Source organism: Pan paniscus, chromosome 12 (assembly GCF_029289425.2).
Source record: "Pan paniscus chromosome 12, NHGRI_mPanPan1-v2.0_pri, whole genome shotgun sequence".
Lineage (NCBI taxonomy): Eukaryota > Metazoa > Chordata > Mammalia > Primates > Hominidae > Pan > Pan paniscus.
The window spans coordinates 64,950,164-64,977,300 of NC_073261.2; the positions used below are offsets into that span (position 1 = coordinate 64,950,164).

The following is a 27,137-nucleotide window of genomic DNA, read 5'->3' on the forward strand; positions in this document are numbered from 1 at the left end:
AGAGGTGCTAGGAGCCTTTTTCTTAGGCACTGAGTAAGGGTGCATGGCTGCTTCACTAACCTTGGGGTGTATCACATGCTCTTTGGCTTGCGGGCCTCCACTAATTTGGAGAGAGCTTATAGTGGCTTGGTTGGCTTATGGGCAGGTTTGTCCTGGATGGGACTGTCAGACTGTTCCTTTGGCTTGAAGTGTGGTCTGGTTGTGGGAGTTGGTTTTCCCTGCTGTGTGGGACCAAAGTTGCAGCTATAGTTGTGGCATTCATTCACCTGTGTGGCCTTGGTGTAATGAAGATGGAGCTGAAGTGCTGCAGAGGTGCAGTGGCTACTGGCCCCCAGAGGGTGCACTCCAGAGGTGGCTCTGGTTTCAAGATGGTGTTGCACTGCCACAGCTTGTTTCACTGGGGGTAGGTGGGGGTTGGGGAGCACATTCCTTGTGCTCCTAATTTGGGCAGTGCAGCTGTATGGATTTCCAGCAGTTCTCTAAATTGGGCTCAGGGCTTGCAAGGACTGTGGGATTCTCCTTTTTATTTTATTTATAGTTTTTGAGATGGAGTCTTACTCTGTTGCCCAGGCTGGAGTGCAGTGGCACGATCTTGGTTCACTGCAACCTCTGCCTCCTGGGTTCAAGTGATTCTCCTGCCTCAGCCTCCTCAGTAGTTGGGATTACAGGCACCCACCACCACGCCCGGCTAATTTTTGTATTTTTAGTAGAGATGGGGTTTCACCTTCTTGGCCAGGGTGGTCTTGAACTCATGACCTCAAGTGATCCGCCTGCCTCAGCTCATCAAAGTGCTGGGATTACAGGCATGAGCCACCGCACCTGGCCGATTCACCACTTTTAAGGAGTGTAGGTGTTTGTGGTGGTAATGGGAGTGCTGGTGAGGGATCTTCTGCTTGCTTTTTTCCTGCATCAGGAAGTCCCTGCTGACTGCAGGCAAATCCCATCTGGGTGAGGGGAGATGGGGCTGCAGAGGCTGGATGCTTCCATTCTGCGTTCCTGGACTTTGTCACCAACAGGTGTGTCTCCATTCCCCAACTGCACTCAGATGGTCTCTCTGACACACCTGTCAGATCTTAGCTGTTTATTTGTTAACCTTTGTCCTTTCTTGTGTGTAGGATGAATGCTAGGTGTCTTTAGTCAGTCTCCCTGATTCTTTTTTTAATATTCTTAATAACTTTGCTGGAATTCTTCAGCTTATCTAATATCTTGAATGTATTACCTATTGTAACTAATATCTTAATCTTCTGTTTTATTGTTCTCTTATTTTCACCCTTGTTTCTGGCTATGTGGTATGTGGTCTTGGTTTTTGGTTCTCTGGTCATTGTAGAAAGTTTTAGGTATCTAGAGTCATGTGCAGAAATGGGAAAGTTTATGGGCAGTGAACACTTATGTACCCATCACCCAGTCAACATTTACCAACTCATGGGTAGTTTTTTTTTTCACCTTACCTTATCCATTGTCTCTCTCCCACCCACTGGATTAGCTTGAAGTAAATCCAGGTGTTATATATTATCTGTATATATTTAAATATATTAAAATAACCATTTAACATTTTAAAATTTTATTTTTAAAGATGGGGTCTTGCTGTGTTGCCCAGGCTGGCCTAGAACTCTTGAGCTCAAGCAATCCTCTCACCTCAGCCTCCTGAATAGTTGGAACTAGAGACACACACCACTGTGTCCAGCTTTGTTTGTTTACGTATTTATGAGACAGGGTCTCACTCTGTCACCCAGGCTGGAGTGCAGTGGCATGCTCTTGGTTCACTGCAGCCTTGACCTCCTGGGGCTCAAGCTGTCCGCCCACCTCAGCTTCCTGAGTAGCTAAGACTGTAGGTATGGGATATTATGCCCAGCTAATTTTTGTCTTTTTTTTGTAGAGATGGGGTTTTGCCATGTTATCCAGGCTGGTCTTGAACGCCTGAATTCAAGCCATCTGCCCACCTTGGCCACTCAAAGTGCTAGGATTACAGGAAAATGTCACTACATTCCATTTTTTTTTTTTTAATTGAAAAACGGTGGGTTCTGGCTACGTTGCCCGGGCTGGTCTCAAACACCTGGGCCCAAGCAAATCTTGCCTTGGCCTCCCAAAGTGCTGTGATTACAGGCGTGAGCTGCTACCCCTGGCCATGGTCTGTTTTTTGTTATTTTAAATTCATACGTAATTCTTATACATATTTATAGGGTACAGCATGCTATTTCAATACCTTTATGTGATGTGTAATGATCAAATTGGGGTAATTATTGTTATCTCAAGCATTTATCATTCTTTGTGTTGGGAACATTCAAAATCCTCTCTGCTATTTATTTATCTTTTATTTATTTATTTTTTTGAGATGGAGTCTTGCTCTTGTTGCCCATGCTGGAATGCAGTGGTGCGATTTCAGCTCACTGCAACCTCCGCCTCCCGGGTTCAAGTGATTCTCCTGCCGCGGGTCTCAAGTAGCTGGGATTACAGGCGCCTAACACCATGCCCGGCTAAGTTTTTGCATTTTAGTAGAGATGGGGTTTCACCAGATTGGCCAGGCTGGTCTCCAACTCCTAACCTCAGGTATTCCACCCACTTGGCCTCCCAGAGTGCTGGGATTACAGGCGTGAGCCACCACGCCCGGCCAGCCTCTGCTAGCTAAAATGTCAAATTATTAACTATAGTAATCCTAAAGCCAGGATCAGTGACTCATGTCTGTAATCCCAGTGCTTTGGGTGGCTGAGGCAGAAGGATCACTTGAGGCCAGGAGTTAGTGACCAGTGTGGGCAACACAGCAAGACTCCATCTCTACAAAAAGTTTAATTAATAATTAGTTGAGTGTGGTGAAATGCACCTGTAGTCTCAGCTACTTGGGAGGCTGAGGCAAGTGGATTGTTTGAGCCCAGGAGGTCCAGGCTGCAGTAAGCTGTGATTGTGCCACTGCATTCCAGCCTGAGTGACAGAGCTAAATCTCTTCTCTAAACAAACAAAAACCTGATAAAGCTCCAAAGAACAACAAAAACAAAAAAATAGTCATCCTGCAGTACTATAAAACACTAGAATGTATTCCTCCTGGCTAGGTATAATTCTCTGTTCATTAACCAATCTCTCCCTACATTCCTCTTTTCTAACCTTTCCAGTGTCTAGTTGTGTAAATTTCTTTTGTTTTCGTTTCATTTCATTTCGTTTCATTTCTTTTCTATTTTTCTTTTTTTAAAGAATAAGGGTCTTGTTGCCCAGGCTTCAGTGCAGGGGCACACGATCATAGCTCACTATGAGCCTCAAACTCCCAGGCTCAAGTGATCCTCTCTTCTCAGCCTCCCAAGTAGCTGAGATTACAGGCTTGCACTACCATGCCCAGTTAATTATTTTATTTTTTCTAGCGAAGGGGTTGCCCAGGGTGGTCTTGAACTCCTGGCCTCAAGGGATCTCTTGCCTCGGTCTCCCAAGAGTAATTTCTTAATACGAAATAGCATTCAATTTCCCTTATATTCTCAGTTTTAAAAAATTCTAACTTTTCCTTCACAATTTGAATCAAGATTCACATGAGACCTATTAGAATTGCTGATTTTAAAAATTAACTAAATTGTTATATAATTTACATACAATAAGGTTAGTCTCTTGTAAGGGTATGTGTTTATTCATTTTGACAAATGTATACACTCATATAAGAACCACAATTGAACATTTCCATCACCCAATTATTCCTCATTCCTGTTTGTAATCAGTCCCACCACCAACTCTGCATTGTCGTAACTGCTGATGTGCTTTGTCACCTAAGCTTTATTTTTAAATGTATTTTATTATTATTATTTTTTGAGACAGTCTTGCTCTGCCACCCAGGCTGGAGTGCAATGGCACAATCCTGGCTCATTGCAACCTCTGCCTCCTGGGTTCAAGTGATTCTCCTGCCTCAGCCTACCGAGTAGCTGGGATTATGGGCATGTGCCAGCATGCCTGGCTAATTTTTGTATTTTTTTTTCTTTTCTTTTTTTTTTTTTTTGAGACGAAGACTCGCTCTGTCGCCCAGGCGGGAGTGCAGTGGCACGATCTTGGCTCACTGAAAGTTCCTTCTCTCGGGTTCACGCCATTCTCCTGCCTCAGCCTCTCGAGTAGCTGGGACTACAGGTGCCCACCACCACGCGCGGCTAATTTTTTGTATTTTTGGTAGAGACGGGGGGTTTCACCGTGTTAGCCAGGATGATCTCGATCTCCTGACCTCGTGATCCACCCGCCTCGGCCTCCCAAAGTGCTGGGATTACAGGCGTGAGCCACCGTGCCCAGCCTAATTTTTGTACTTTTACAAATACAAAATTTTAGTGGAGACAGGGTGTCACCACGTTGGCCAGGCTGGTCTCGAACTCCTGACCTCAGGTGATCTGCCCGCCTCGGCCTCCCAAAGTGCTGGGATTATAGGCAGGAGCCACTGTGTCCAGCTAGAAATAAACTTTATGTACTACTTACATCTGGTTGGTATTCTTTTTACTTAGCATACGGTTAGAAGTCATCCATGTTGCTTGTTGGTGCATCAGTAGTCGGTTTCTTTTTATTGCTGAATAGAATTCCGTATGTTGGCATATATATGATAACTTTTTTTTTTGAGGTGGTCTTGCTCTGTTACCTATCATGTGGTGCCATTATAGCTCACTGCAACCTCGACTGCCTGTGCTTAAGCAACTCATTCACCTCAGCCTCCTGGGTAGCTAGGACTACAGGTGCGTGCTACCACACCCAGCTAATTTTATTTTATTTTATCTTATTTTATTTTTTGAGACGGAGTCTCGCTCTGTTGCCCAGGCTGGAGTGCAGTGGTGCAATCTTGGCTCACTGCAAGGTCTGCCTCCTGGGTTCATGCCATTCTCCTGCCTCAGCCTCCCAAGTAGCTGGGACTACAGGTGCCCACCACCATGCCTGGCTTAATTTTTGTATTTTTAGTAGAGACGGGGTTTCACCTTGTTAGCCAGGATGGTCTCGATCTCCTGACCTCGTGATCCGCCTGCCTCGGCCTCCCAAAGTGCTGGGATTACAGGCGTGAGCCACTGTGCCTGGCCAAACCTAGCTAATTTTAAAATTTGTTTTGTAGAGATAGTGTCTTGTACTGTTGCCCAGGCTGGTCTAGAACTCCTAGCCTTAAGCAATCCTCCCGCCTTGTCTTCCCAAAGCGCATCCTTTTTATTTATTTATTTATTTTTATTTTTAAACTCAATCCACTCTAATGGAAATTTGGTTTGTTTCTAGTGTGAGTAAAGTTATTATTTTGTTTTGCTCTTTGTGTTTTGTTTGTTGGCTACCTGTCTGGACTAATTCTGTGAATTCTGGCTGCCCTGTAGTTTGTAGCCATTGATATCTCTGTTGGTTATTGTTACTGTTTCAATACATAATTCTTTTCTCTCTTTATTTTCAAGCCTCACTTCCTAGGAGTTACCTCTGAATCGGCATAGCTAATTTTTTTCCTAAGTCTGTTTTAATTTCTAGGTTCCCCTCTTTCTTTCTTTTTATTTGTTGCAGAAACTGCTCGTTCTGTGGCTTGCTTAGTGCATACGATTTCCCATCTGGATTTTGCAGATTTTATCCTTGTGCAATTATTATGCTTTGTCTTTTGTATTTCCATACTTTTATTGCTAGATCTAGAGGCTTGATCAGATTCAGGTTAAATTTCTTGGCAAGACTGTTTTATAGGTTGTGTTGTGTTCTTCCATGGGGTTGGTTGGAGTGCCACTTAATGTCATAGTTAGCAAGCAGCCATTGCCTAAGGCTTTTATTACATTAACAGTTACAAAACTAATCCTGTCACTTTTTTCTTTGATTAGGTGGACTATCTATCAGGAGAAACTTGCTTTTATTACCTGTTTCATTACTTTTATTTGCTATTTCTACGTGAAAGTCAGGATGAATGGCTGATTTCTCCCTTTGTTAACCAGTTTTCAATGACTGATTTAACATTTGCAAAGGTGATCACTTTTTTTTTTTTTTTGAGAATCATTAGGAACTCATACTCAAAAATAACATTTTTGCCTTTGTTTAAGATTTGGAAGTTTTTTGTGTGTGTGTGTGACGGAGTTTTGCTCTTGTTGCTCAGGCTGGAGGGCAGTGGCGCAATCTTGGTTCACTGCAACCCCTGCCTCCCGGGTTCAAGCGATTCTCCTGCCTCAGCCTCCCAAGTAGCTGGGACTACAGGCACACGCCACTATGCCCGGCTAGTTTTTTTTGTGTTTTTAGTAGAGACGGGGTTTCACCATGTTGGCCAGGCTGGTCTCAAACTCCTGACTTCAGGTGATCTGCCTGCCTCAGCCTTCCAAAGTGCTGGGATTACAGGTGTGAGCCACTGTGCCTGGCCACCAAAAACTCTTTAGATTTGCCCTTTTGAGGCTATTTTCTAGATCCCGTAGGCATGCTTCATTTTTAGAAATTCCGTTTTCTTTTTTCTCCTGACTTGTGTGTTTTCAAATAGTCTGTGTTTGAACTCACTAATTCTTACTTCTCTGCCATCAATTCTGCTGCAAAAGACTAATAACATTCTTTAGTATGCCAATTGCGTTTTTCAGCTCCAGAATTTCTGCTGGAGTCTTCTTACATGTTTTAATCTTTGTTAAAGTTATCTGATAGAATTCTGTATTCCTTCTGTGTTACCTTGAATTTCTTTGAGTTTCCTCAACACGGCTATTTTGAATTCCTTATCTGAAAGGTCACATATCTCTGTTTCTCCAGGATTGGTCCCTGATGCCTTATTTAGTTCATTTGGTGAGGTCATGTTTTCCTGGATGGCGTTGATGCTAGTAGATGTTCTTGAGTGGCATTGAAGAGTTAGGTATTTATTGTAGTCTTCACTGTCTGGCCTTATTTGAAGCTGTCCTTCTTGGGAAGGCTTTCTAGATATTTGAAAGAACTTGGGGCCGGGCGCGGTGGCTCACGCCTGTAATCCCAGCACTTTGGGAGGCCAAGGCGGGTGGATCACGAGGTCAGGAGATCGAGACTATCCTGGCTAACATGGTGAAACCCTGTCTCTACTAAAAATACAAAAAAATTAGCCGGGCGTGGTGGTGGGCACCTGTAGTCCCAGCTACTCGGGAGGCTGAGGCAGGAGAATGGTGTGAACCCGGGAGGCGGAGCTTGCAGTAAGCCGAGATCGTGCCACTGCACTCCAGCCTGGGCAACTCCATGTCAAAAAGAAAAAAACTTGGGTATTGTGATCTAAGCTGTATCTGCTTTAGGGGTACCCCAAGCCCAGTAATTCTGTGGTTCTTGCAGACTCATACAGGTACCACCTTGATGGATTTGGACAAGATCTGGGTAATTTGTGGATTACCAGGTGGAGACTCTTGTTCTCTTTCCTTACTTTCTCCCAAACACACGGTCTCGCTGTCCTGAGCCACCTAAAGCTGGGGTTGGAGTGAGAGACACAAGCACCCCTGTGGCCACCATGACTGTGCCAGGTCAGTCTTGAAATTAGGACTATGCTGGGTCTCACCCAAGGCCTGCTGTAACTGCACTCTGGCTACCTCCCATGTTTGCTGAAGGCCCTGGTGCTGTGCAATCAGCAGTTGGCAAAGCCAGCCAGACCTGCATCCTTCCTTCAGGGCAGCAAGATCTCTAGACCCCAGGTGGGTCCAGAAATGTTGTCTGGGAGTTAAGGGACTAGAGCAATACTTTTGTATTGTGGCTGAGCTGGCATTCAAACCACAGGACTGGTACTTCTCACTCTTTTTCCCATTTCCACCTCACCTCGTAGCCACCGCCATCCCCAGGCCACAAGGGGTACTGCCAGACTCACCGATGTTTCTGTAAGGCCCAGTGTCTCTGAAGTCAGCTTGTCATGAACGCTCTGTTACCTGGGACTCACCCTTCAGGGTGGTGGGCTCCCCTATGGCCCAGGGCAGGTCCAGAAATGCCATTTAAGAGTCAGGTCTTAGAATTAGGGACACCCAAGAATCAACTGGTGCTCTGCCCTGCTGTGTTTGTGCTAGTACCTAAGCTGTAAGACAAAGTTCTCTTTACTCTTTCCCTCAGCTTTTCTCAAGTAGGAGTTTTGCCCCATAGCCACCACAGCTGGTAATGTGCTGAATCTCACTGAAGCCAGCAAGTCTCAGAGGCTCAACTGAGGCCCTCAGTGTAGTACTTGGATATCGCTACTGGTTATTCAGGGCCCAAGGGCTCCTCAGTTAGGTGATGAATGCTGTCAGCTCCTGTCTTCTGGCCCAGGGTGTGTGTAGAAATATCTGGGAGTTAGGGCCCTGAACAGGGGACCTCATGACTCTGAGCAGTGCCCTGTCGTGCTGTGGCTGAGCTGGTATCCAAGATGCAAGAGAGTCCCCCCCACTCTTCCTTCTCTCCTCAAACAGAAGGAAGGCATCTTTCTTGGAGCCCTGAGCTGTGCAGCCTGTCTAGGGGAAGGGGTGATGCCAGCACTCCATTGGCTGCCCCGCCTGGTGTCTCAGTATGTCTCATTCCCTGCTTCCTGTCCCCCTTCCCGCCACCTCTACTGTCTTGGTGCCCAGTTCATTCATTACTAAGAATCGGTCAAGAGTTGTAGTCCTTACGGCTCAGACTGCCAAAAAGTTTACTTGGAAACATGGAGTGCTGTAGCCCTCCATGGTGAGGCTGGTGGGAACTCAAGTTGGGACTCCTAGGATCGGCAGTTGCCCTCCGCTTTAGGGCTGGTTTAAATGCTCCCTCCCTGGGTGGGTGTCACCTGGGTTTGATCTGGTTTTCTTTTCTGCTCTCACAGGGCAGCACTGAGTTCAGTGGCTTGCAATTGCTGTGTTGTCCCTCCCTCAGCACCGAGAGGCTCTAGGCACCAGGCCTTTTGCTGCTGGCTGGGGGGAACAGGAAGTGTGCGTAGTTGCTAATTGAGGACTGTTGTTTCTCCCTTCAGTGATACGCAATTAAAACCAGGTACTATGAGTACTCACCTGATTTTTGTTTTTTATGAAGGTGTTTCAGTTAAAACCAGGTACTATGAGTACTCACCTGATTTTTGTTTTTTTTATGAAGGTGTTTTTTCTATGTAGATCTTAATTTGGTATCCTTGTTGGCGGGGGCATGGGCATGATCAGTGGAGCCTTCTATGCTTGCTCTGCCTCCCACCCATTTTCAGTCTAAAAAAATCAGTGGCAGCTGGGCGCAGTGGACCACACCTGTAATCCCAGGAGGCCAAGGTGGGTGGATCATGAGGTCAGGAGTTTGAGACCAGCCTGGCCAACGTGGTGAAACCCTGTCTCTACTAAAAATATAAAAATTAGCCGGGCGTGGTGGTACATGCCTGTAATCCCAGCTACTCAGCAGGAGAATCACTTGAACCTGGGAGGCGGAGGTTGCGGTGAGCCGAGATTGCACCATTGCACTCTACCCTGGCGGACAGAGTGAGACTCCCTCTCAAAAAAAATTCAGTGGCTTCCATTAAACTACAGTTTGGATTTCCCTAACTCCTTTAAAAAATAATTGCAAAAATTTTTAATTGTGGTAAAAAAAATATAGAACATAAAATTCACTGTTGGTCTTTTTTTCTTAAATAGAGAGGGAGTCTCGCCATGTTGCCTGGGCTGGTGTTGAACTCTTGGGCTCAAGCGATCCTCTTGCCTTGGCCTCGCAAAGTATTGGGATTACAGACATGAGCGAAAATTTTCTTTTGTTGATCATTTTTATGTATATAGTTGAGTAGTGTTAGAAATGTTAACATTCTCGTGCAACAAATCTCTACAACTTTTTCATATGACAAAACTGAAACGCATTTCTGGGCAACCACCCTTCTCCTTTGTTTCTGTGAATTTGGCTACTTTAAATACCTCATACCAGTTGAATTGTACAAGTACAGTCATGCACCGAGTAACGATGTTTTGGTCAATGATGGACCCAGTGTAGGACAGTGGTCCTAAGGTCATAATTTTTACTGTACCTTTTCTATACTTAAATATGTTTAGATACGCAAATACTTACATTGTATTATGGTTGCCTAGAGTATTCAGTACAGTTACATGCCATACAGGTTTGTAGCCTAGGAGCAATGGGATATTTATACACCGTATAGTAGAGGTCCAAGAGAGCAAAGATCTCTTGGAGATGATGCTTTCAATTCATTTCAGTATATATGCTCACGAGTGGGATTGCTGGATCATATGGTAATTGTGTTTCTGATTTTTCAAGAAACTGTCATACTGTTTTCCACAGCAGCTGTAACATTTTATATTCCCAGCAAGAGTACACAATGGTTCCAGTTCCACATAACTTGTGAACATTTATTTTATTTATTTTGTTGTTTGTTTTTTAAGAGACAGGATCTTGCCCTGTCACTCATGCTGGAGTGCAGTGGCATGATCATATCTCACTATAGTGTTGAACTTCTGGACTCAAGCCATTCTCCCACGTTATCCTTAGTGTCCTGAGTAGCTAGAACTATAGGCATGTGCCACCGTGCCTGGCTAATTTTTAAAAATATACATATTTTTAGAGATGGTACCTTGCTGTGTTGCCCAGGCTGGTCTTGAATTCCTGGCCTCAAGCAGTCTTCCTGCCTCAACCTACCAAAGCACTAGGATCGGAGGTGTGAGCTGTTGGGCCTCACTGGGGATTTTGATAGTGATTGCTTTTAATTCATAAATCAATTTGGGTGGTGACGATATTTAACAATATAATGTCTTCCAACCCGTGAATGTGGGATTTCTTCCCATTTATTTACATCTTCTTTAATTCCTTTTAGCAACATTTTGTAGTTTTCATTGTTAACAAGTCTTTTCCTCCTTGTTTCATTTTTCTTTTTGATGCTGATGCAAATGGAATTTTTTTATATTTCGTTTTTAAATTGTTCATTGTTAGTGTATTAGAAATGCATCTGACCTGTAATCCCAGCACTTTGGGAGGCTGAGGCGGGCAGATCACTTATCATCAGGAGTTCGAGACCAGCCTGGCCATCATGGTGAAACTCCATCTCTACAAAATACAAAAACTAGCCAGGCGTGGTGGTGGGCACCTGTAATCCCAGCTACTCAGGAGGCTGAGGCAGGAGAATCGCTTGAACCTGGGAGGCAGAGGTTGCAGTGAGCCAAGATTGTGCCACTGCGCTCCAGCCTGGGCAAAAGAGTGAGACTGTCTCAAAAAACCAAAAATTTAAAAAGACAAAAGTATATCTGATTTTTGTGTTTTGAATTTGTATCCTGTAACTTTGTTGAATTCACTTATTTTTTGTTTGTTTTTGAGAGGGGGTCTCACTCTGTTACCCAGGTTGGAATGCTGAAATGCAAACTGCAGTTTAATGGAAGCCACTGATTTTTTTCGGCTCACTTCAGCCTTAACCTTCCAGGTTCGAGTGATCCTTCCACCTCAGCCTCCTCAGTAGCTGGGACCAGAGGTGTGCACCACCGTGCCTGGCTAATTGTTTATTTTTCGTAGAGATGGGGTTTCACTATGCTGCGCAGGCTGGTCTTGACCTCCTAAGCTCAAGTGATCTGCCCGCCTTGGCCTTCCAAAGTGCTGGGATTACCGGCTGTTAGTTCTAACAGTTCTTCTTGTGTAATCCTTAGGGTTTTCTGTTGGTTCATGTTATCTGTGGACAGAGGTGACTTGACTTCTTTCCATTTTTTTCCTCATTGAATTGCTCTGACTAGGATTTCTAATACTGTGTTGAATAGAAATTGTGAAAGTGACCACCTTATCTTGGTCCTAATCTTAGAGGAAAAGCTTTTGGGCTTTCACCTTTGAGTATGATGATAGCTGTTTGTTTGGAGAACTCTACTCTGATGAAATGTCCTTCACTTGCCTTTCTGGTTCTGGGTTGGATGGAATGAGTTGGAAAGTTTTTGTTGGTTAGCAGCTAGGCTGTCAGGCAGGCCTCTGGTGAGGATGGTTTTCTGGCCACACAAACTTTTTTTCAGAATGTGTGCCGTGTGTGTTTTTTGTTAGAGTAGGATATGATGGTTGTAGCCACTCTTCCCTCTGTTTTTAGGCACTGTTATGGCTGGGGAAGGAAAACTGGCATGGCGTACTGTGATCCCTTCTTCACCTTGTTGAAATCATACAGTGCAAGAGGTTGTTTTTAGTGGTTGCTTCATCTTAGGCCCCAACTATATCTTATTCTGTCCTAGTTGCTAAGCTTTGTTGCCCAGGTCTTCTCCCTGATGGTCAGTAGTGTCTTCGGCTTCCAGGGCCTCAGATGTGATCTAGGTCCCAAAAGCCTGGTCTTGGGTGTAGGTGTTACTACCTTGTGACTGTTTTACATGTATTTTGGCCTTAGGTCTTTTCCTTTTCTCCTTGGCCAAGGTAATTTTTTTTTAAACCCCTTTTTGGTTAATCAGTATTACCAGAGAGGAATCTTCCAACCTCCTAGTTCAGCTTACCAGCATTTCTGGAGCTGAGTTGAGGAAGTGTACTGTAAGTCTCAACATTGTGTATGTAGTCTGATTAAGTAGAAGGTGTGTGTGTGTGTGTGTGTGTGTGTGTTTTAAATGTAAACTAACCTCATATATATTTGGTACAGGAAAGTTATTGGTATAGTAGGACATATTACTGCTTCATAGGGGATTTCCCCTCCTCACGTTAATGTGATACAGTGATCCAGCCAAGATTTCTTGGGATTAAAGAGAAGACACTAGCAATATATAAAGAAACAGTAAGAAAGCTGATAAGCCTCAAAAATGCTTTCTTGTACATACATAATAATTGGTTTAGTGGCTTCAAAGACCCTTATGTTTTCTACTTTGTAAAGCTGTGTGGACCAGCCAAAGAAGGTAAAAGGCATTAAAATGATGGAATTATAAGAATGGTTATGTTCAGTTTTTATTATTTTGGGAAATGGTCTTTTAATGAGAACTGAATGTTCTCAAGCTTCCTCATATCAAAAGAGGAACGCCGTGTGAAGGAAGCTATGACTTCAAGGAAGATATGCTCTGTGGCTACTGCTGATAGCTCTGAGAGGAGTACCATGAGACTGGTTCTTGGAATACTAAGCTGGAGGCTGGAATCAGTGCTGCTGCTTTCAGATATAGCAAGCTGACAAGTCCTTGGTCTCTCCTCCTGCCTCCTTCTTCTAGTACCCTATAGGCACTGGAGAACAAGATCTTAACAGGAAGACAGCTGGAAATGAAAAATGTAGATTGCATGGTCCCAGCCTCAGCATCACAACGGAAGGCTGGTTTTGGAGATGAGAGATAATCCCAGAATAAGTGGCAAAGTCTCACTGCCCCCCCCCCGTTACATCTGTCAAAAATCTGTTCTTAAGCCCATATGAGTTATTAATTAAAAGTAGACTTATTTTCTTTGGAAGCAAAAGAATGATTATCTGAAATGTTTGCATTTGTAGCTCTTGGCTTTATTTTGAACTATTGGCTTTAATACTGGTTTAGCATTATTCATAATTTTAAAATTTCTTTTTTATTTCAGTATCAGATGTAGAAGGTGGTGATGGACTGCAGCTCAGAAAGGAACATACTCTCAAAATATTTACTTATATCAATTCCTGGACACAGAGGTATGCATCTTTAGGTATTTCGAAGACTAATTTTTGTGAGTTGTGTTATAAGTTGCGATTTTTATTGTCACATTTTCTTTTTAGGGTGTTGGGTTAGATACCATTAGTTACTAAATGACAGTTTGTCAATATTTATTAAATCTTTACTCATGAGGTCGATCATGATTCTGTTTTTAAAACATGGGCATAAATATCAGTTTCTTTCTTTGACCCCTCCTTATTTAGGGATATGAGAGTCACAGAAATTCTGAAAAGTAACTATTTTGAGAGATTAAATAATTTTTATGGTATAGGTAAAGGCTTGTAACAATCTTAATCCTTAAAAAAGAAAAGTCATTGTGGTAGGGGATACTTTTAAGCCACTTAATATCTGTTCCGTTTCTATAATTATGTGTATTAGACCAATTTCTAAATAATACATATATTGAGACTATAGGAAATAAAATTTTAGGAAAACAAATGTTAATATAATCAAAGTTTATAAAAAGGATTCCTGTTCCTCAATGTGATTTTAACTAGTCTTTGCTAATAATTTTTTTCCCTTGAATAAACCAATGAAAATAAAAATTACTTTAACTTAAACTTAGTCCTTCTAAAAAATTTTATGGGTAAGAAGAAGCATTGTGTGCAGTAGCCAATGAACATGTTAAATGCAGTGATACATAAATGAATGTTCTGAGGTATACAGTCTAGCTGAACATAGAGTTTAGCTGAGTAGTTTAACTTCAAATAACATTTGCTCTATGGTAATATCCTTTTTTCCTCTCTCAGTAGAGTTGGCAGATATACTTGTTGCAAAAGACTTTGTAGATTTTATTTATGTAAACATTCTGTACCATCATTATTGACATTTCTTTTCTGAGTCTCACTGAATTTCAGTAAGTTTAGGAGTGGTTGCTGTTGCATTATGGATGGACTAGATGAATATTGCATAATACTAATATGTTTATGATTGAAGATGAACTTTAATAGTCCACAATGATTTGCTGAGAAATGTTGTGTCTGAGTCATAATCTTGAGTTTTAATTATTGTAACTACAGCTAGGTGGCAACATGTTATACTAGGAAAAAAATCTACACTTCTGATTTCAGGATCTATAAGTTTGCCACTGAATAAAATGAAATCCAGAGAAACAAAATCATTTTCCTAAAATCTCATCACTAGTTATTGGTAGAGATGGGGTGGGAGTTATATGTTCCCATTCCTAATACACTTGTATTCTAGCTTATTTTTAATCCCTGTATTATGAATTTTTAACCAAGAGTCTGTGGATGGGAATGAAATTATAAAGGAGATTTTCATATGTGCAGTTTTAGGCAGTAATTCTTAGGTCTCATCAGAATATCAAAGTGTTTGCCTCCAAACCACCGAGAGCCTGTGGTTTATCTCATGTTGCCCTAGAATGTAGTGGTTAAGAAGAGCGTGGCCTGGCGGGGTGTGGTGGCTCATGCCTCTCACTTTTGAGAGGCTGAGGCGGAGGATCTCTTGAGCCTAGGAGTTCGAGACCAGCCTGGGCTACAGGGCGAGACCCCATCTCTATTTAAAAAAAAAAAAGTGGCCTTGGATCTAGATAGACATGGATTCTAGTCCTGCTTCATCACCTGTGAACGAGTGATTATGACAAATGAGTTAACTTCTGTAAACTCTCATTTCCTCATTGGTGGAAATAGAATAATAATAAAGCTACTACTGTCTTAATGAGATTGTAAGAAAACAAAGTGCTTAGCACTGTATTTGCTAAAAGGACTTAATAAACATATTTTAATTAAAATTGTTAAAATTTGTTTTGGAAAATGAAATATAAATTAAAAGATGTAAGCTAAAGTATGAAAGCTAAGCTGGACAACATTGAATAATTTGTAATTTTGTTCACCTGTCAGTAAGTATGAACAGTTGTTAGCTCGTAGTAATAAAAGTGGAATGTTATACTCTTAATTGTGCATACTCTTAATTGTGCTGATAGAAGGGAGAACAGGTAAAAATATTTAGATCACAGTGCCTTGTAGTGAAAATTTGTCTATTTCCATCTTCCTCTCTTCCTCCCCTAAATTATTTTCTTGAGCTTCAGAAAATATTGTGGCCTAGATTAAGATTGTCGTTCTAATTAGCGGATAAACAGGTACTAATAAAGCATGGATAATCTGCAAAATGCATTCTTAACTTGGGGCCCGTGGACCAAGTGAGTCCATAAGTGAACCTTAGCGTGGAGATAAACTCATGATATTTCATACAACATGTTATTTATAAGTTTCCTAGAGGGAAAAAGCTTTCGTAAGATTATTAGTGGTCATAAATTGTTTTTGTAGTGTATTATCTACAGTATAGGTAATGGAGAATGTTTACTTCAAAAATAGTATGGTAGGCCAAGCGTGGTTGCTCATGCATGTAATCCCAGCACTTTGAGAGGCCAACGTGGGTGGATAACCTGAGGTCAGGAGTTCGAGACCAGCCTGACCAACATGGTGAAACCCCATCTCTACTAAAAATACAAAAATTAGCCAGGCGTGGTGGTGTGTACCAGTAATCCCAGCTACTCGGGAGGCTGAGGCATCAGAATTGTTTGAACCTGGGAGGCGGAGGTTGCAGTGAGCTGAGATTTGTGCCACTGCGTTCCAGCCTGGAATAGAGTGAGACTCCATCTCAAAAAAAAAAAAAAAAAAAACTATGTTAACAAGAGTTTAATATTTATAAGCATTATAAAGATTTTAGGCCCAGGGTAATGGCTCATGCCTGTAATCCCAGCACTTTGGGAGGCCCAGGGAGGTGGATCACTTGAGTTCAGGAGTTTGAGACCAGCCTGGTCAACACGGTGAAACCCTGTGTCTACTAAAAATACAAAAATTAGCCAGGCGTGGGGTGCTCATGTGTAACCCCACCTACTCGGGAGCCTGAGGAAGGAGAATCATTTGAACCCGGGAGGCAGAGGTTGCAGTGAGCTGAGATCACGCCACTGTACTCCAGCCTGGGGATAGAGCAAGACTTTGTCTAAAAAAAAAAAAAAAAAGAAAAAAAACAAAGAAACAAAAAAAGTTTTTAGTATTTTATATATATATTTTTTCTTATTTAAATGATACAGTCATTGTAGGAAAAAAAAACAACTTTGAGAAACTACAGAGAATTGAAGTTAAAAACAAAAACATGCCACCATTCGGAGCAACAGCTTACAACTTTTTTTGTATGTCCATGGTGTGAGACTGAGAACAGTACAGTTTTAAATTTTACAAAAATTATACTTTATGGTCTGATTTCTCAGGTACAGTTAACTATGGTCAGTCTCTGTGTGATCAAGTATTATCTGTGTCATCATTTTTAAGTGCTGTTTAACAGTCATATAGCTGTCACAACTTTGGCTGTAAGATTACGGAGGTCCTGCAGCCAATTAAGTTGACTTAATTCCTTTCCTTATGGGGGTCCAGTGTGCAATGGCTGTAAACAGCAGCTTCCTTGGTAGTGTATGTGGCCTGTTTGTTGTATAGGTTGCTCTAAGGGACCTTGGAGACAGGCCTTTCAGATGTATGTTCATGTTTCTGACCTTGCACTACCCCAGTGTAGGCTCCAAACAGGCATGTGAGGTGCCTTTGGAAAGCCCCAGGGCACTGTGGCCAGGGTTCACGTTGGCCAAGTTATGTCCATCCATACCAAGCTGCAGAACAAGGAGCATGTGATTGAGGCCCTGCCCAGGGCCAAGTTCAAGTTCCCCGGCTGCCAGAAGATCCACATCTCCAAGAAGTGGGGCTTCACCAAGTTCAATGCCGATGAATTTGAAGATATGGTGGCTGAGAAGCGGCTCATCCCAGATGGCTGTGGGGTCAAGTATGTCGCCATTCATGGCCCTCTGGACAAGTGGCTGGCCCTGCACTCATGAGGGCTTCCACTGTGCTGCCCCCTCTTAATACCAATACATTCTACTTCCTGTCCCCCCACCCCCCCAAAAAAAAGATTAGGGAGGTTAATAACACATGTTTGTTTACCAGATTATCATCATTTTATTAATTTAATGATTGGGAATAGAATAGGAGGAAAAGTAACTCAGAAAATGGGAAGAGAAAGGAATAGGAGAATAAATTCAAGACTAAATTAGGGAAAGGGAATATACGGATCTGCAAAGGAATATCATGTATGACAAGCACCGATACCACAGAGCATAATTCTTCATGTTGTTAAGTGTTGATTTTCTTTCTTTTTCTTTGCTTGTTTTAAGCTTATTACAAAACTGAGTTAGGTTTATATCTTGGAAATTCCATGTTCCTTAGCAGGTATTTAAAGCTCTTTGCTGTCTCCTACCTATCAACTTTTTAACTTTATTTCAGGAATTTCTTCTATATAAGAACTCTGGACGCCAGCCAGGGTGAGGTTCTCTGTCAGGTTTCCAGGCTAAAAGTAGTATCTTTTATATTTGTCATTTGTGCTTAATGTTTGAAGCTTTTACTTTTATTTTTTCATTGTTTTAATAAATTTTCTTTTTTAGAATAGTTTTAGAAGCCGTTGCTTTTAAATAGGTTAAATGTATGTGGTTCACTCTTTAAGGCTCTGCCTTTTATTTTGGCATCAAGAAATTTGTTGGACCAATGGACTGTTGATATTGACCAGTGTTTAAAGTAATTCTTTTCATAAATTAGCTCATACATAAAACAATTTTTGGTGAGGTTGAATACTGTGGAGTAATAGTCCTTTCATGCTTTCAGCAGAACTGGGCTAGGGAAATGATATTAAACCCACTGGAATATTTGTTGCTAGATGGAATTCTAAAACCTAATCTGGAAAGAATTTTATTTTGACATGTAGATTCCTCATGAATGTTTACTTAGTATTACTTTTAAAATTAAAGCTACATACTTTATATGAGGCATTTAGAAATTTTTATCATTGCATTTTAAAAACATAAGTGCATTTTATTTAGGTGGGCAGCATATAATTCTACTTAGATAATTTTGTCAGGCTGGAAATAACAGGGTAAAACTGAGGAGAAAATAAGAGAAGCTCAGATGGTGGGAAGATATGTATGATATTGGTGTACCAACATAAGTAATACAGAGTTTAAAAAAATTAATTGGCAGGGAAATGCCTATAATAAAGTCCCTGTGTCCCTTGTCTCCTCACCCTCCTTTCTGTTTTCAGCTTTTTGAGATGTTGGTTTTGATATTAACCTCTATACAGTATTCTGAAACACTCTTCTTACATTGCTGTTGCTTCATCTATCAATTTTAGGTGTAACCTATGAACTTCCAGTTATGATATATAAGGATTTCATTCTTTTACCCTCCCCAGTTCTCTCAGTATAGTTATATCAATTCTTAGGGTAGTTCTGAAAATAAAAATGTTGCTCAGCAATGAGCCAAAAAAGTTCCCTAGTTCATTTTATATTTTGCATGTTCTCTCCTTCTTGGTGTACTGTCTTTTCATTCAGTTAATTTTCTATGTGTGGATCACTTAATTCTTCTCAAACGCTCATAAACTATGCATCATTAGGTGATCTATTATCCCCCCACCCCTGGTCATAACCCTAGAGTATTGATTACTTTCTAGAGTTACTACCTTCTCTTCAGATCTCATCCTTATAATTCATTTTGCTTGTCTCTGAGGCAGGAGAACCTTAGGGTCTGGAGGCAGGGAACCTAAGGCCAATTCACGCTGACTTCCTAGAATTAAAAGGAAAACCCTAAGATTCCACGCCCTGAGTAACAAAAGGACCGGAGGCTACCCCGCTTTGCAACCTCCCCACACGTTTTTGTGTGGCAGGTGAAAAATTGAAATTACCTCTAATTGGTCCCCTCCTGCAACTAATCATGCTGGTGGCAGGCCAAGTCTTCATCTGCATAGGAGTATAACTTTGTAACTTCAGCCTCTGACTGGTCCCACTTTCCATAACCAATCAGATGTTTGCATAGGGTGTAACTTTGTAACTTCAGACTGATCATGGGCCACTACTTCATTTAGGTAGGGTGTATACCAAGTAACCAATAGGAAACCTCTAGAGGGTATTTAAACCCCAGAAAATTCTGTAACTGGGTCCTTGACTCCCTTGCTCTGACTGTTCCCACCCTGTGGAATATACTTTCATTTTCAATAAATCTCTGCTTTTGTTGTTTTATTCTTTCCTCGCTTTGTTTGTGCTTTTGTCCTATTCTTTGTTCAAAGCGCCAAGAACCTGGGCGCCTCCACTGGTAACATCTCCTATCTTGGATCTCCAAGTTTCCTGGATTCCATTTTGTCATCTTTTTAGCTCACTTCCTTGTTGTAGAGGACATCTTTTCTGAGAGAGGATACAAGGGGAGATAAATGTGTATTAGACCTTCCAGGCCTGAAATGTCTATCCTACCCTTATACTTATTGATAGATCTTATTGGATACAGAATTGGAAAATTGCTTGCAGAATTTCAGAAGTATTGATCAGTTGTATTCTAGGTTCCAGTATTGCTTTGGAGAAACAGTAGCCCTTGTTATTTTTGTGCTTTTCCTTCATACTCTTTTTTTTTTTTTTTTAAGTTATTTATTTATTTATTTTGTAGAGATGGAGTCTCCCTCTGTAGCCCAGGCTGGAGTGCAGTGGCATGATCTCGGCATCCTCTGCCTCCTGGGTCCAAGCAGTTCTCCTGCCTCAGCCTCCCGAGTAGCTGGGACTACAGGTGCACGCTGCCCGGCTAATTTCTTTTGTATTTTAGTAGAGACAGGGTTTCCCCATGTTGCCCAGGCTGGACTCGAGCTCCTGAGCTCAGGCAATCCACCCGCCTTGGCCTCCCAAAGTGCTAGGATTACAGGCGTGAGCCACTCACTCGGCCTCTTTTGTTTTTTTATTTTTTATTTTTTTTATTTTTTATTTTTTAAATTTTTTTGAGACTGAGTCTCACTGTATCGCCAGGATGGAGTGCAATGGCGTGATCTTGGCTCACTGCAGCCTCCGCCTTCCAGGTTCAGGCAATTCTCCTGCCTCAGCCTCCTGAGTATCTAGTAGAGACGGGGTTTCCCCATGTTGCCCAGGCTGGTCTCGAGCTCCTGAGCTCAGGCAATCCACCCGCCTTGGCCTCCCAAAGTGCTAGGATTACAGGCGTGAGCCACTCACTCGGCCTCTTTTGTTTTTTTATTTTTTATTATTTTAATTTTTTTGAGACTGAGTCTCACTGTATTGCCAGGATGGAGTGCAATGGCGTGATCGTGACTCACTGCAGCCTCCGCCTTCCAGGTTCAGTCAATTCTCCTGCCTCAACCTCCTGAGTATCTAGTAGAGACGGGGTTTCCCCATGTTGCCCAGGCTGGTCTCGAGCTCCTGAGCTCAGGCAGTCCACCCGCCTTGGCCTCCCAAAGTGCTAGGATTACAGACGTGAGCCACTCACTCGGCCTCTTTTGTTTTTTTATTTTTTTATTTTAATTTTTTTGAGACTGAGTCTCACTGTATTGTCAGGATGGAGTGCAATGGCGCGATCTTGGCTCACTGCAGCCTCCGCCTTCCAGCTTCAGGCAATTCTGCCTCAGCCTCCTGAGTATCTGGAGCTACAGGCACATGCCACCACACCCAGCTAATTTTTGTATTTTTAGTAGAGTCAGGGTTTCACCGTGTTGGCCAGGATGGTCTCGATCTCCTGACCTCCTGATCTGCCCGCCTCAGCCTCCCAAAGTGCTGAGATTACAGGCATGAGCCACCGCGCCCGGCCTCCTTGATACTCTTAATTACTCTCCCTGAAAGCTTTTAGAATCTTTATCCCTCCTCAGCTTCAGAAATTTTCTGTCTGTTTTGGTGGGCCTTTTGGTTGTGAAAATTTTATTTCATAATTTCCTTACCTCCATATTTATTGCTCTCACTTCTTGGAACTATGTTAGTCAGATATTGTACCCTTCTTGATTACTTCCTTTTCATATTCTCTCTCTTTTTTTTTTTTTTTTTTGAGATGGGATTGCTGTGTTGCTAAGGTTGGAGTGCAGTGGCGTTAGGATGGCTCACTGCGTCCTCGACTTCCTGGGCTCAAGTGATTCTCCCACCTCTGCCTCCCAAGTAGCTGGGACCACAGGCATGTGTCACTATGCTCAGCTAATATATTTTTTTATTGTAGAGAGGAGGTCTCGCGATGTTGCCCAGGTTGGTCTTGAACTCCTGGGTTCAAGCAGTCATCCCACCTTAGCCTACTAAAGTGCTGGGATTACAGGTGTGAGCCACTGCACCAGGCCTTTTCTCTCCATTATTAATATTTTTTTCTATTTTGTGGGAGATTTCATTTTTCCCTTTTGTGGACCTTTTGTTGAATTTTACAAATTGCTATAATTTTAATTGGTTTTTAAACTGTAAATGATATATATACAAAAGGTATATGATATGTATTTGTATACATTACAGTGCTCTGAATTTTGTTATTGTTATTTTGGCTTCCTGGCCAAAAAATGCCCTGTTGTGTAATCTGAATTTATATTTTCATAACATTTCATTCTTATTTCAGTAACGTAATATTTTATATCTCTCAGGATATAAATTACAGCTAAAATCTTTTTTTCCTTTTTGTATTTTGTCTATTTCCTCTAAATTTAAATTTCTTTTTTCTTTTCTTTCTTTCTTTTCTTTCTTTTTTTTTTTTTTTTTTTTTTGAGATGGAGTTTCGCTCTTGTTGCCCAGGCTGGAGTGCAATGGCATGATCTCGGCTCACTGCAGCCTCTGCCTCCTGGGTTCAAGTGGTTCTCCTGCCTCAGCCTCCCAAGTATCTGGAATTATAGGCATGTGCCACCAGGCCCAACTGATTTTGTATTTTTAGTGGAGACGGGGTTTCTCCATGTTGGTCAGGCTGATCTCAAACTTCTGACCTCAGGTGATCCACCCGCCTCAGCCTCCCAAAGTGCTGGGATTTACAGGCATGAGCCACCACGCCCGCCCTTACTGTTTGTTTTTATCTGCCTTCAGTGATCCAAAGGCAGATAAAATTTTTCTCGCATATCTTATTATTGTTATCCTTTCATGGTAATGAGAGGGGTACTAAAAAGTGAATTTGAAGGCCTCTGTGGTCAGGGCATCTCAGATGTTGGCCACTACTGTATGATGGTTAAATGGTGAGTAGGCTTTCTTGTTGGGGCTAAACGGGCTTTTTCTATTCCAAACCCCACCACAAATACACTAAACTAAGAACACTCTAGAAGGACAGAAATCACGGGACAAAAGATGACAGCTATCAGCATAGTTTGGATGACAGAAAAGGGACAAATAGTAACTTGGAGTGAAAGAAATAAACTTGGTAAGAGCTATAAAAAGACATTTAAAAGAAGTATATTTCAATCTTTCGCTTTGAGATATGTTAGTCTGGTGGTTGGGTTACCAGATAGGAAGGGTACTTGAGGAGGTTTACCATTTAAGTCATATATTTCACTTATCTTGCTTTCAGTTTTTTTTTTCTTTTTTTTTTTTTTTTCTTTTGAGGCAGGATCTTGATCTGTCACCTGGGCTGGAGTACAGTGGCATAGTCTAGCTCACTGCAACCTTGACCTCCTAGAGTCAAGCAATCCTCTTATCTCTGCCTCCTGTGTAGCTGGGATTACGGGCGTATGGCACCTTGCCTGCCTAACTTTGTTTTTTTTTTTTGAGACGAGGTCTCACTATGTTGCCTAGACCAGTCTTGAATTCCTGGGCTTAAGCGATCCTCCTGCCTCTGCCTCCCAAAGTGCTGGGATTACAGGCATGAGTTGCTTTCATTTTCTTGATCACACTTGCCTTCTTTGGTATCTGGTGTTCCTGAGTTTATCTTGTTCATTATGTATAGAAAAAACTTGTTTTCATGGGTGATGTAGGAATAATATTTTTTTTTTTTTAGGATGGGAACCTGCAGGTTTTAATTGTACCTTTCATTTAGTCGTCTTATTTTCTGCCTCAGGCTTCATCCCTGCCTTTAGAGATATCTTATGTTCTTAAGTCCTGAGCCTTTCCAGTGTTCTGTGGGGTTGATTTTTCTTTTTCTTTGTAAATCCGTTTCATAGCTAGTTGGAAGTTTATTTCTTTCACTCTGAATTACTTACTATTTTTCCCTTTTCTGTCACTCAAAATATGTTGATAGCTGTCATCTTTTGTTTCATTATTTCTGTTTTTCTAGAGTGTTCTTTAGTATATTTGTAGTAGGATTTCGAATAGAGAACAAGTAAGTTTATGCGTAAAATCAAGCTGGTTTTGGTGAAGCTTGTAGCTAAAAAAAATTCAAGCTGGTTTTGACTGAAAGTGATATTTTTATTTAAAACACCTTTTCCGCCTTGCATTATGGATGCAATGTACAGCAAGGGTCCCCAGCCCCTGGGCCACAGACTGGTACCCAATTAGGAACCAGGCCACACAGCAGGAGCTGAAGGGCAGATGAGTGGGTGAAGTTTCATCTGTATTTACAGCCATTCCCCATTGCTCACATTACCACCTGAACTCCACCTCCTGTCAGATCAGTGGCAGCATCAGATTCTCACAGGAGCATGAATCATGTTGTGAACTGTGCATGTGAGGGATCTAGGTTGCACACTTCTCATGAGAATATAGTGCTTGATGATCTATCGCTGTCTCCTATCACCCCCAGATGGTACCATCTAGTTGTAGGAAAACAAGCTCAGGGCTCCCACTAATTCTACATTATGGTGAGTTGTAGAATTATTTCATTATATATTACAGTGTGATACTATAACGTGCACAATAGATGTAATGTGTTTGAATCATCCCAAAGTCCTCTGGGTCCTTGGAGAAATTGTCTTCCACAAAACAGGTCCCTGTTGCCAAAAAGGTTGGGAACCATTGATATACAGAGGGAAACGCCGTATTGAGAATTCATATACCTAGACTTCTCAGAACTGAATGTAATAGAATAAAAAGTATTATTTATGTAATATACAATTATTTAAAAAATACATATATTTGTGTAAGTGTGTGTTCCCCCGTTAGACTCACAGCCCTTTTTGAACTTGTGTATTTTGGATCTGGAAGGACCCAGACCCAGTTTCTTCTGTTACTTTGTTCACATAATTTTTGTCTTTGAAGATCATCAGTTTCTTAGGTCCATTATCAAGCAGTTTAATGCTCATTTTCTAACACTTATTTTATTTATTTATTTACTTTTTGAGATGGAGTCTTGATCTGTCGCCCAGGCTGGAGTGCAGTGGCGCAGTCTTGGCTCACTGCAACCTCTGCTTCCTGGGTTCAAACAATTCTCCTGTCTCTGCCTCCTGAGTAGCTGGAATTACAGGCACCCGCCACCATGGCTGGCTAATTTTTGTATTTTTAGTAGAGATGGGGTTTCACAATGTTGGCCAGGCTGGTCTCGAACTCCTGACCTCAAGTGATCCACCTGCCTTGGCCTCCTAAAGTGCTGGGGTTACAGACATGAGCCACCGTGTCCGGCCGTAACACTTATTTTAAAAGTAAGTTTGGCTGAATCTTTGGCTTTCTTCATCCAAATCTGACTTCAAGATCGTTTTCTGGGTTTTCAGATTCCATTTTTAGTAAATGATCTGCTTGCCTCAGCCTCCCAAAGTGCTGGGAATACAGGCGTGAGCCACCACACCCGGCCTGACCTCTTACTTTGAACCTGATTTTTCTAAGTTTTTTATGTTTTTTGAGACAGTCTCCCTCTATCACCAAGGCTAGAGTGCAGTGGTGCAATCTTGGCTCACTGCACCTTCCACCTCCCGAGTTCAAGCAATTCTTGTGCCTCAGCCTCCTGAGTAGGTGGGATTACAGGTGTGTGCCACCATGCCCAGCTAATTTTTGTATTTTTAATAGAGACGAGGTTTTGCTGTATTGGTCAGGCTGGTCTTGAACTCCTGGCCTCTAGTCATCTGCCCACTTCGGCCTCCCAAAGTGGTGGGATTACAGGCTGAGACAGCACACCCCCTGACACTCAAGTTTATGACCTCACTTTGTTTTTGTTTGTTTTTTGAGAGGGAGTGTCTCACTCTGTCTCCCAGGCTGGAGTGCAGGGGGCGTGATCTCGGCTCACTGCAACCTCCACCTCCCAAGTTCAAGTGACTCTCCTGCCTCAGCCTCCTCAGTATCTGGGATTACAGGTAGACCACCAAGCCCGTCTAATTTTTTATTTTTAGTAGAGAAGAGGTTTCACCATGTTGGCCAGGCTGGTGTCAAACCCCTGACCTTAAGTGATCTGCTTGCCTCAGCCTCCCAAAATGCTGTGATGACAGGTGTGAGCCACCACACCCAGCCTGACCTCTTACTTTAAACCTGATTTTTCCTAAACATCTAAGGAAAAAGCTGTTAATCAGAAGAATTGTCGGAGAAATGTGTTTATTTTTCTTCTTGTGGGAGTTGTGATACTATAGAATTGTAAAGCTGGAGGAGGCCTTGGAGGTAAAAATTAAAACCCTTTCATTTTGCCACAGATAAAAAAGATGTGATGCATTATTTATATATATTTACAATTATATATTTCTGTGTGACAAAAATACTCTAAAAGTAGTACTGTATCTTAAAACAGCAGTAAACATTTATTATCCTCAAAGTTTCAATGGGACAGGAATTTGGGAGTCCTTTAGTTGTTTGGTTCTGGGTTGGGTTTCCTATAATGTTTTAGTCAAGGTGTTGGCCAGGTGATAGTCATGTAAAAAGCTCATGTGGGGCTGGAGGATATACTTCCAAGTTGGCTTGCTTTAGATAGTGACCAAGTTAGTGCTGGTTGTTTATTTTATTTATTTTTTATTTTTTTGTGACAGAATCTTGCTTTGTCACCCAGGCTGCAGTGCAGTGGCACGATCTCGGCTCACTGCAATATTTGTTTCCCCGGTTCAAGTGATTCTCCTGCCTTAGCATCCCAAGTAGCTGGGATTACAGGTGCCCACCACCACGCCTGGCTAATTTTTGTATTTTTAGTAGAGATGGGGTTTCACCATGTTGACCAGGCTGATCTCGAAATCCTGACTTCAGGTGATCCATGCACCTCGGCCTCCCAAAGTGCTGGGATTACAGGCATGAGCCACCGCACCCAGCCTCAGTGCTGGTTGTTAATGAGAGGTCTTGGTACTTTCTCATGTGGACTCCTCTTTAGGCTGCTTGAGTGTTTTTCAGTGATAGGTGGCTTCCTCTAGAGTAAGTGATCCAAAAAAGAGCAAGGCAGAAGTGACAATGTCTTTTATGACCTAGTTTCAGATGTCACACATTGTCACTTCCACCACTTTCTATTCACTAGAAGTGAGTTCCATCTACACAGAAGAATATCAAGTAATTTGTGGCTGTACTTCAAATTCACACTTGGAGAAATAAGATTATTTCCACATGATCATACAGGGCATTGGTGATCTATTCGGACTACAATATAGATGTTTGGATCTGATGCTATTACTGGGTGCAGATTATAAATTATAGTTGCTTAGCTGTCATCTGGTACAAGTATTATTAGAACCAGGTACTTGCGTATGTATTAATTGCCTATTGATTCACCAGACCGTTCCCTGCCTTTTTTTGAGACATGGTTTTGCTCTGTCACTCAGGCATGATCAGGGTTCACTGCTGTCTCAGCCTCCTGGGCTCAAGCCTCTCAAATAGCTGGGACTACAGGCACAAGCCACAATGCCTAGGTGATTCTTTAATTTTTATGTTTTTGTAGAGATGGGCCTCATTATGTTGCCCTGGCTTGTCTTGAGCTCCTGGACTTAAGTGATCCTCCCACCTTGGTCTCCCAAAGTGTTGGGATTACGGGTGTGAGCCACTGCACCTGGCTGAGATCCTTTTAATTATCTACATATGCCAGGCATTGTGCTACTAACTGA

The 27,137-nt window shown here is 42.0% G+C and overlaps 1 protein-coding gene and 1 non-coding gene across 6 annotated transcripts in view; both read left to right on the forward strand.

The window, feature by feature from the left end:
• The window catches only part of USP34 (ubiquitin specific peptidase 34), a 283,346-nt gene that overhangs the window by 37,192 nt on the left and 219,017 nt on the right, over positions 1-27,137 (forward strand). For all 5 annotated transcript variants that reach the window (XM_034953216.3, XM_034953217.3, XM_055108352.2 and 2 more), the window contains one exon: positions 13,333-13,420. In XM_034953216.3, coding sequence (XP_034809107.1) covers positions 13,333-13,420 — 88 coding nt within the window. Of the gene's footprint in view, positions 1-13,332; positions 13,421-27,137 lie in introns of those variants that run through there.
• On the forward strand, positions 16,791-16,925 carry LOC112438973 (small nucleolar RNA SNORA70). The gene has a single exon (XR_003027284.1). It is a non-coding gene; the product is annotated as a small nucleolar RNA SNORA70 (small nucleolar RNA).